The sequence below is a fragment of the Chinchilla lanigera genome, unplaced genomic scaffold (genome assembly GCF_000276665.1).
Source record: "Chinchilla lanigera isolate Chin_1 unplaced genomic scaffold, ChiLan1.0 scaffold00066, whole genome shotgun sequence".
In the NCBI taxonomy this organism is placed as follows: domain Eukaryota; kingdom Metazoa; phylum Chordata; class Mammalia; order Rodentia; family Chinchillidae; genus Chinchilla; species Chinchilla lanigera.
Window position 1 is genome coordinate 6698059 of NW_004955467.1, and position 10200 is coordinate 6708258.

Here is a 10200-nt window from a genome sequence, read left to right on the forward strand (position 1 = left end):
GCGGACAGTGTGGCCGAGCTCGGGGAGCAGCTTGACAACCTGCAGCGGGTCAAGCAGAAGCTGGAGAAGGAGAAGAGTGAGATGAAGATGGAGATTGATGACCTTGCTAGTAACATGGAGACTGTCTCCAAAGCCAAGGTACAGCCATGACGTAAATCACAAAGATATTTCTGCGGAATAGCAGTGAACCTTTCAAAAATCATCAGTAACTAGGAGGGACTGAGACAGTACAAGTTGGGAACACAGGGATGAGGAGTAGCCCCAGTTTGCTTGCTCTTTGAGAATAGCCATACCCAAATAATATGGAGCGTGACAGCTTAAGGGCTTACAGATGAAAAATACAACCCAGCTGTCTATTTGTGACATTTTAAACATTTCACATCGATTATGGACATTTTATTTTCCCCTTAAACACAAATATAATTTGCTTCTAACAAACATCTCATGAGCCCAATCAGGTATGATTCTCATGTCACAGCTAACACGATTTAGTAAGGATGATCAATTCACAAAGCAATTTGGTGGCAGTGTTTTACAGTGTGTGTCTTATTAGTTTCATCACAAGCTAAGGGCCCTGTCCTTATTTCTGTTTGTTTGGAAAATAGTTTATTTTCAAAATAAATGAGTTCAGCAGCTACGAAATGTCTGCATGAATGACAGTTGCTTTGGCACTAATACCTGCTTGAGATGCCTCCTGCCACTTTTTGCGTGTAGGGAAACCTTGAGAAGATGTGCCGGACACTGGAAGATCAACTGAGTGAACTAAAGACCAAGGAGGAGGAGCAGCAGCGGATGATCAACGAGCTGACAGCACAGAGGGCGCGTCTGCAGACGGAATCAGGTGGGCCATTTACTGGTGTTACCTTCAATGACAAATTCTTCCTGGATGCTCAATTTGCTGAAAAGCCTAGCATCGAGTTACTTAAAATCGTACATTATCTCCCTGAGAGGCACTCATGAATACCTGGAATGGGCTCATTTGGTTTTAAACATGTATTTAAAGGAGATTTAGCATTAATCAGAAAGTTATCAAATGCAAAGTTTCCCCTCAGAGTAACTCTTTTCACTTTTTGATATGTTTTCACAAGCTACTTGTTGCTTTATTTTCCTCAGTAGCCTGTGTATTATTAGTTCCATTTTAAGGCTGACAGGTGATGACAATAATAAAGTCACCTGTCCAAGAATACTTACTCCCCTCTTTCCCTGAAGCCGTGCCAACTGCTGGCAACTGGTGCTGTTAAGTAAGAAAATATTTAGGACTACAGCCCAGCCAAGTAGAATTCAAGTGAGGTTTTCATATTTTTCACTAGTCAAATTGGAAAGTCTCAGCATTTGCTTCTCTGACCTACTGATTTGCTCAAACTTCCTACCAAAGTTTTACCCCTCCAAGTTAAGAAGAGTGAAGAAGATGGAAATTGTTCTATGGGTCATTTGGGCTAAGTAATAGCAGGTTAAAATGTTGGAAACCACTCTACTCTTTTACATTCATTCAAATGTTGCTCTTTTTATAGTAAGACTCAAAATAAAGTTTTTATTATCATTTTAAAGGAGGAAGTACATTTCATGAAAAAGAAAGTTATTTTTCAAAGAGTCAAAATGTTCCTTGTAGTTTCTCATCCTAATGCATGTTTACTACTAGTAAGCCAGTGATATAATAAATGAAAATTGGTATTCTTATTAAATGTCAAAACACATAACATTTCTAAGTAACTAGGTTAAAACTGGTGCTGAAGGTTTTTTTTCTAACATAATCTAGTGCATTTTCTGAATTATGGTACTTCAAGAACTAAAGATAATTCCTGATATTTAGTTTAGGAATTCATTAGTTATCCAGAACAGATTCATTCAGATATAAAATTTCTTAATATAAAAATGCTTCCAGGATTTCTTTCTGAGGATCACTTCTATTTACAGTAAATTTTTCAAAGCTTCCCATTTTCCATAGAATAAATTCTTTGTTTTAGCCAACTTTCTCTGGAAGTAAAAAGCATAACACCACTGCCTTACCTAAACAGTATTGGGGGTATTTTGTTGGTTTGACTTATATTTCTTCTTAGACACATTTTTCATCATTTTCTATTATGATCAGATCATTTTAACTATTCATTGAAGTCTGAGAGGTTGTGTACTTGTGTGCAGTCTCCGTGCTTCTCTGTGTTTCACAGTTTTTACATAGATTTTCTCATTGAGGAGAAAGTGGATGGTGGTGGTTTGTTATAATCCATGGTCTCCATCCTATTTCAGACTTGGCTCCCTTTTCCTGCCCTGTTATTTTAAACCTTTAATTTCCAAAGCTAGGTTAAATGTTCTGGGTCTTGGTTTTCACAGGTGAGTATTCACGCCAGCTGGATGAAAAGGACTCATTAGTGTCTCAGCTCTCAAGGGGCAAACAAGCGTTCACACAGCAGATTGAGGAACTGAAGCGGCAGCTTGAGGAGGAGGTGAAGGTGAGCACTGCTCCTCGTTCTCATTACTGTTGTTTCTGTTTGCACTTTGCTTAACCGTACAGATCTCTCTGCTGGTTGAGTCTATCACAGTTTAGGGAATAGACAACACTCCTAAGATTAAAAAAAAAGTTAAATTACCAACCTCTAATTTTCAGGCCAAGAGTGCCCTGGCCCATGCACTGCAGTCCTCCCGCCATGACTGTGACCTCCTGCGGGAGCAGTACGAGGAGGAGCAGGAAGCCAAGGCTGAACTGCAGAGGGCCATGTCCAAGGCCAACAGTGAGGTTGCCCAGTGGAGGACCAAGTATGAGACGGACGCCATCCAGCGCACGGAGGAGCTGGAGGAGGCCAAGTATGTTCTAGACATTACAACGGAAATACTTTCATTCACAAAGTACATCAGCTATAAATACTGCATGGGAAAAGGGTCCTGACTGCCAGAAAACCTAAATGATAGGAAAAAACATGCATGAACATAAATCCAAACAAGAAATGCAAATACATTAGGTAGTTTAGAGAAAGAAATTACACTGGAGGGTAGAAAGGAAAGGATATAAGGCAATAGAAAGCTTAATAATTATTTTTAAAGGGGTGAGTTTTTGGCCTCCTTCCATTTACACAGGTGCTGATAGAATAAGAATTAACTGTAGTTTCCTGTACCTCTCCTTCCTCTCAGCTGCTAATGGAATCAATGGTTCTGGATGATGAATGCATAAGAGTAAAATAATCAGGCTTTAAAGTAAAACTTCTCCTCTTCAGGTACACAAGTATGACGGTATGGGAAAAACAGAAATCTTTAAAGACACATACAAAGTATACAGAAAATGCTATAATAAGAAAGAAAAACATTGCTTTATTACGAACTAAATATTCAATGTAATTTAAAAGTTTTAGATTGAATTGTATTAAGAAGAATATGGATAGGAATAGGCCTGCTTACTCAATAGAAAGCTTAAGACTACATCTAGTTGTTTATTCTGCAAATAATGCACAACCCAGTTGATGTTTTAGTGAAGCCTTAGAAGATATTCTGAGATGTACTCTTGAGGCAAAAATTATATTGATTTGGGAAAGCTTTTAGTTAAAGGCCAAATATAAGCATATAATTAAACAGGCAAAATAAATTTTTCAATTTGATATATCCAACATTTGGGTCCTTAATATTGTGTGACATCCTTCTCACATGGAAGCAAAGACCAGTAAAATATAAACTCTACCCTCTGGGGATTAAATTAAGTGAAGGAACAGATATAGGCAACAGTAATTCAAGGTAGACAGTAATATTTCATAAGGAAAGAATAAGCAATTGAAGGGTAAAATGGTGGCTCCGCCTTATCATCGGTTGCCTTAAAGCCAGCCTATGAATAACGGCAGTACTGAAGTTTCATCACTTAAAAGTGTTCGGTGAGGAGAAAATGGCAATGATTCAACACAGAACTAAATGTACAAACAAGGCTGAGAAGCAGTGCACTGAAGAAGTCCTTGTGGAAATCACTCACTTGTGCTTACTTGGAAACACCCAATTCTACTGGCAGCCATTTGTTTCTATCACCCATATTTCACTTTGCAGGAAGAAGCTGGCTCAGCGTCTGCAGGATGCTGAGGAACACGTAGAAGCTGTGAATGCCAAATGCGCCTCCCTGGAGAAGACAAAGCAGAGGCTGCAGAATGAGGTCGAGGACCTCATGATTGACGTGGAGAGATCCAACGCTGCCTGTGCAGCCCTGGACAAAAAGCAAAGAAATTTCGATAAGGTATTTTGTCTAACTTCTGTTTCAATATTCAACGTACAATTCAATTCAAATGATTATTCAACCCTAGCTAGTTACTGTCAGTGGGCCTCATTCAAACCATCGGAGGGCTGTTCTCAGCAGCTCTTGTTCCATTGGTAGGTGTGGGGGGATAGTCCTTTGTTTTTTATTTTTAGCTCTAATTGTTTTTCTATCTCAGATCAGCCTAAACCAAAAGTAGCCAGAATAGATAACTTTCATCCCATCAGACTTTCTCTACTGAATTTCTTGACCATCTCTTGCCCCTTAGATTCTGGCAGAATGGAAACAGAAATATGAAGAAACACATGCTGAACTCGAAGCTTCTCAAAAGGAGTCCCGCTCACTTAGCACAGAGCTGTTCAAGGTTAAAAATGCTTATGAGGAATCCCTAGACCAACTTGAGACCTTGAAGCGGGAAAATAAGAATTTGCAGCGTGAGTCTATTTTACCTTCTTTTAACAGAAGGTTTGGAAGAAGGTTTCCCCCTCTGAACAGTTGTCTGTATTTTTTTCACCAACAGAGGAGATTTCTGATCTCACTGAACAGATTGCAGAAGGAGGGAAACGTATCCATGAACTGGAAAAAGTGAAGAAGCAGGTTGAACAAGAAAAGACTGAGCTTCAGGCTGCTTTGGAGGAGGCAGAGGTAAACATTGCCAATGTACACTCTAAAACATTGAGAGAGGTCCTAAGCTTAATTGGTTGCAAAGATTATTAAATCAAGAGAAATGAAAAAATGTTTATTCCATTTACTAAAGATTGAGATGAATAATTGAGCATGCATACAACCAATACTTTTATATGTTAAGAACTGTGCTAAAAAAAGAGAAAACAAAGAAAAACAAGTTAAAGTTTCTGCCTTCAAGCTGCAGAGACAGAAGTAAATGAAACCCATAATAATACATTATAGACATTCTGTAGGAATGGAATAACAATATGTTATGGTAGCACAAATATAAGAAGTAATTTCTATTACCAGAATACTACACACTTCAATTCCTTTGTTAATGTCACCTTTTGTATCATTAAGGCATCTCTTGAACATGAAGAGGGAAAGATCCTGCGCATCCAGCTTGAGTTGAATCAGGTCAAGTCTGAAATCGACAGGAAAATTGCTGAGAAGGATGAGGAAATTGACCAGCTGAAGAGAAACCACATCAGAGTCGTGGAGTCGATGCAGAGCACACTGGATGCTGAGATCAGGAGCAGGAACGATGCCATCAGGCTCAAGAAGAAGATGGAGGGAGACCTCAATGAAATGGAAATCCAGCTGAACCACGCCAACCGCATGGCAGCCGAGGCCCTGAGGAACTATAGGAACACCCAAGGCATCCTCAAGGTACGTGACTCCAAGAGAAGTTTCAGGATGCTTATTTGACAGCAGGCCAGAAAAGAAGGTGTCTCACTGAGTGTTCATTCTGCAGGACACCCAGCTGCACCTGGATGATGCTCTGCGGGGCCAGGAGGATCTGAAGGAGCAGCTGGCCATGGTTGAGCGCAGAGCCAACCTGCTGCAGGCTGAGATCGAGGAGCTGCGGGCCACGCTGGAGCAGACGGAGAGGAGCAGGAAAATCGCAGAGCAGGAGCTCCTGGATGCCAGTGAGCGCGTGCAGCTCCTCCACACCCAGGTACTTATGTAATAATATATCATAATGGATTAATAAAAATATGAAGGAAGGACTGGTAGAAGGGATATATTTCTTTAGAACCATGCTTGCCTAGTATAGGTAAGGCCTGGGTTCAATCCCCAGTACTGAAGAAAAGAAGACAAAATGAAAGGAAAGGAAAGGAAAGGAAAGGAAAGGAAAGGAAAGGAAAGGAAAGGAAAGGAAAGGAAAGGAAAGGAAAGGAGGGAGGGGAGGGAGAAGAGAAGAGGGGTGGGGAAAGGACGGGAGGGGCAGGGAGAAAAAGAAAGAAAGAAAAGAGTAATGATGAAATTCTTATTCAAATCTTAGTGTTATTTGGAAATTTATTTTTTATTGTCAACTAAGATCATGGGTGAAACAAGAACAGATACTAGTTAATTTAATAAATTAGGTTAATAAAATAGTTTAATAAATTGATTTCATTAGAACATAAAGTATCTTATTTTTGTCTGTGTACTTAATATTACTAAATTTTTTAACCAGAACACCAGCCTAATCAACACCAAGAAGAAGCTGGAGACAGACATTTCCCAGATCCAGGGAGAGATGGAGGACATCGTCCAGGAAGCCCGCAATGCAGAAGAGAAGGCCAAGAAAGCCATCACTGATGTAAGCAGACAGGAATGCAGCGGTAGGCAAACCTGAGCCCTGATGTGCTCTCACGGCTCCTACCTGACTGTGTTTTCTGCTAACCAGGCCGCCATGATGGCCGAGGAGCTGAAGAAGGAGCAGGACACCAGCGCCCACCTGGAGCGGATGAAGAAGAACCTGGAGCAGACGGTGAAGGACCTGCAGCACCGTCTGGATGAGGCCGAGCAGCTGGCACTGAAGGGCGGCAAGAAGCAGATCCAGAAGCTGGAGGCCAGGGTGGGTCTTCCAATCAACATTTATCCCTTTCTGATCTGAATCCAACATATAACCTTAAGTACCTCATGGATGAAATGGGGTATCCCAAGATGAAGAAGACATATTCCCTGCTGCCTGAGAGCTTATAACAGGGCAATTAGACATATGAAGATGATAAAATAAGTCTGTGCATTATTCATTGAGTGAATGAATGACAGTAGTCCCACCGTTTTTACAGGTACGTGAACTTGAAGGAGAAGTTGAAAGCGAACAGAAGCGCAATGTTGAAGCTGTCAAGGGCCTGCGGAAACATGAGAGAAGAGTGAAGGAACTCACTTACCAGGTAAGAAAAAGGATTTCCCCAAGTTCCTTTGTTTTTTTTGTACCAAGAATCAAACTCATGACCTCAAGCTTGCCAGGCAAGCGCTTATGCCACTGAGCTACATCCCCAGCCCCATTCCCCAAGTTCTTACTCAGCCCTCAGGGGATTAAAAGCCATGACAAAATGTGATGATACTTGTATTTTCACAAAACTCACTCTGTAAAACATTGTTTCAGACTGAGGAAGACCGCAAGAACATTCTTAGACTCCAGGACCTTGTGGACAAACTACAAGCAAAGGTGAAGGCGTACAAGAGACAAGCAGAGGAAGCGGTGAGTCCAGAACCCCTTGGCATGACTGGGCAGTGTCCACTTCTCTGACATGGCCATGCCATAAAAGGATAAAAGAAGTGTTGAGTAAAACAAGGAGAGAAAAGCAGAACAAAACACAATATTCTAGGAAGGAGGCAAACAAATGCAAAGTTTTGGAGTGTAAAACAGTGTGGTCCAAAAGGTAGAAAAGATGAAGAAGACGGGAGAAAGCTAGAAAGCTAGGCAGTAAGGAGATAACAGGGTCTTCTAAGACATGGACAAAATCTGGATTTTTTTCTAAGTACAATGGGGGAGTTTTGCAATGAGAGAGTTTCCATCGGGCTTGGATATGACCTGGTTTATATTTTCCAAAGAACATTCTGGCTACTACATGAAGAACAGACTATTGGGTAACACTGGTAGGTGCAGGGAGGAGTGCTAAGAAACTTTCCAGGTGGTTCTGTGGTTTGGATTACGGTAGTAATGGATCAGGGAGACAGAAGTGGAGATATTCCAACTATGTTTTGGAGGTGGAAACTAGGGGATATGCCCAAGCAGTGAAAATAAGGAAATCAAGGGAAGTCCTAAGTTTATAATGTGAGTAACTAGATAAAGGATGTAACAATTACTAAAATGTGGAACTAGGTGAAAATAACATCTACAGGGCAAGAAGGAAATAGGAATTGTTTTAGACACATTAAATGTGAAATGTCATTATATACCAAAATGAAAAATGTCATGTAAATAGCTGCATATAAGAGTATGGAGCTCTGGAGTTCTGTTATGATCAAACCAATAGATTTTTGGTACTCCACTTTATTTCATTTTCCCATCCTGTGATTGATCTGAAATCATGAAATAATATCAGTTTCCAAAGTATAGAGAAAAACAAAACAAAACATATTCTAGGGAGCAGGAGTGCCTCTATTCATTGATAATTCTTTTTCCCCTGACCTCTAATGTCTGAGAGTAAGACCCAGGGTGGGGGCAAGAAGCAAGAGAGAACAGACAAATACACATGTGTGCACACTCACAGCAACAAATGGACAAGCCACTAAACCTTTCTATAGCTCCCACTTTCCTCATCTATAAGAAGGAGATCTGAGGCTTTGTTTTTTTTTAACCAAGCTATACTATTTAGTGATTCTAAGCTTTATCCATGTTCTAATTTGAATGCCACATTTTGGGAGGGTTCTTCACAAGATTTTTTTTAAAAGAATGATTACTAAAGACTAAACTCTTCTGAAATTCACAGCTCTATATTCAAGTATAATCACAGACCACTCAACCTATTTTGGGAAACAAATTTGCTAAATTTCTAAACTTCATTAAGTGGCAATAATTTAGGTTCAAGTGGCAATAATTTAGATTCAAAGCTAGTAGTTTGGTATAATAAACATTGCCTACCTGCATTTTTAAAAGATCTAATTCCAGTCTCAGGAGCCTGAAAAAAAGCAAGGCTGGAATCCTGTCATATTTAATAGTAGCTCTGAAATGCTTAGCTTTTCTGAAAGTTCAGATACAGATGTTACCTGTCTTTCCTATTATCTGTGCATTTAAGAAGCATGGGTGGAGCTGGGTATGATGCAACACAGCTATAATTGTACCATTAAGGGAAGGTGAGACAGGAAGTTTGATTTCTACCTGGGCAACTTGGCAAGACCTTGTATCAAAATAAAAAGAGGGAGTGATGTAGGTCAGTGTAAAAGCCCTGGGCACAATATCCAGTACTACAAAAAAAAAAAAAAAAAAAAAAAAAGACACAAACAAGGAAATTAATACAACATAAAAATTCAAAACTTTCCTTTAGTTTTCTTTTTTAAACATTTAATAGAATGAATCAGTTTTAAGTAAAAACAGAAAAAATTCAAGACCTACTGACCTAAGAATCTAGGAATTTGAACATTCTTTCTTTACCAATGCATTCCTATTCGCAGGAGGAACAATCCAATGTCAACCTCTCCAAATTCCGCAAGATTCAGCACGAGCTGGAGGAAGCCGAGGAACGGGCTGACATTGCTGAGTCCCAGGTCAACAAACTCCGTGTGAAGAGCCGGGAGGTTCACACGAAAATCATAAGTGAAGAGTAATTCCTTCTACTGCTGCAAGGTGACCAAGAAATGCACAGAATGTGAAAATCTTTGTCACTGTTTTGTATTTATGATTTTTGGAGATAAAAAATTTATCTACCAACAATTTGTGAGTCTCTTTTTTCCTTCCATGTCTATTTCTCTTTTCATATATGAGCAAACATTTTGCTTACATTTTATGTAAAAGTATTCAGTCACCAGAACTAAAATATGCTAGAGAACAACTAGGCCAAGCCCAATAACTCCCACCAGACACCATCCCTGTGTGAAATAGGTGAAGTCTAGCAGTATACCATAGACATATAGAACAGAGCTCCTCACTTGGCAGAACGTTAACTATTTTTGTTTTTGTTTTGTGGTGCTGGAGATTGCACCTAGAGCTTCACACATACTAGGCAAGCAGTTCACCACTGAGGTACATCCTGAGCCCTAGCTTCTGTTATTGAAGTGCCTCGGGACTAACAGGAGAAGGTCTTTACCTGATGCAGCACATCCCTCTATAAAGATTGGAAGATGTGTTTGCTCCTTCAAATGCACAGGCACAAATGTAAGCTACACAGACAATGAATCAGGAAAACATAGCATACCATCAAAAGAAATTAATAAAGCTCTAGTAATCAGCTCCAAAGAAATGGAGATTAATGAATTATCTGAAAAATAATACAAAATAATCATCATAAACTCAATGAGGTCATTTCAAGAGATGCAAATTAAAACAACACTGAGATTTCATCTCATCCCACTAAGCATGGTTACCATCAAGTAAT

General features: G+C 39.8%; 1 protein-coding gene across 1 annotated transcript in view; it reads left to right on the top strand.

Annotated features, from left to right (window-relative positions):
• The window catches only part of LOC102005355 (myosin-1), a gene marked incomplete in the record, with an annotated part of 23494 nt that extends 13955 nt beyond the window's left edge, over positions 1–9539 (top strand). Inside the window, 14 exon segments of the mRNA XM_013522111.1 lie at positions 1–138; positions 715–841; positions 2329–2447; positions 2603–2799; positions 4018–4201; positions 4488–4653; positions 4740–4864; positions 5249–5557; positions 5643–5846; positions 6348–6473; positions 6561–6731; positions 6949–7053; positions 7269–7364; positions 9281–9539. Of these exon segments, the coding sequence (XP_013377565.1) occupies positions 1–138; positions 715–841; positions 2329–2447; positions 2603–2799; positions 4018–4201; positions 4488–4653; positions 4740–4864; positions 5249–5557; positions 5643–5846; positions 6348–6473; positions 6561–6731; positions 6949–7053; positions 7269–7364; positions 9281–9433 (2220 nt within the window).
• Positions 9540–10200: the final 661 nt, after the last annotated feature.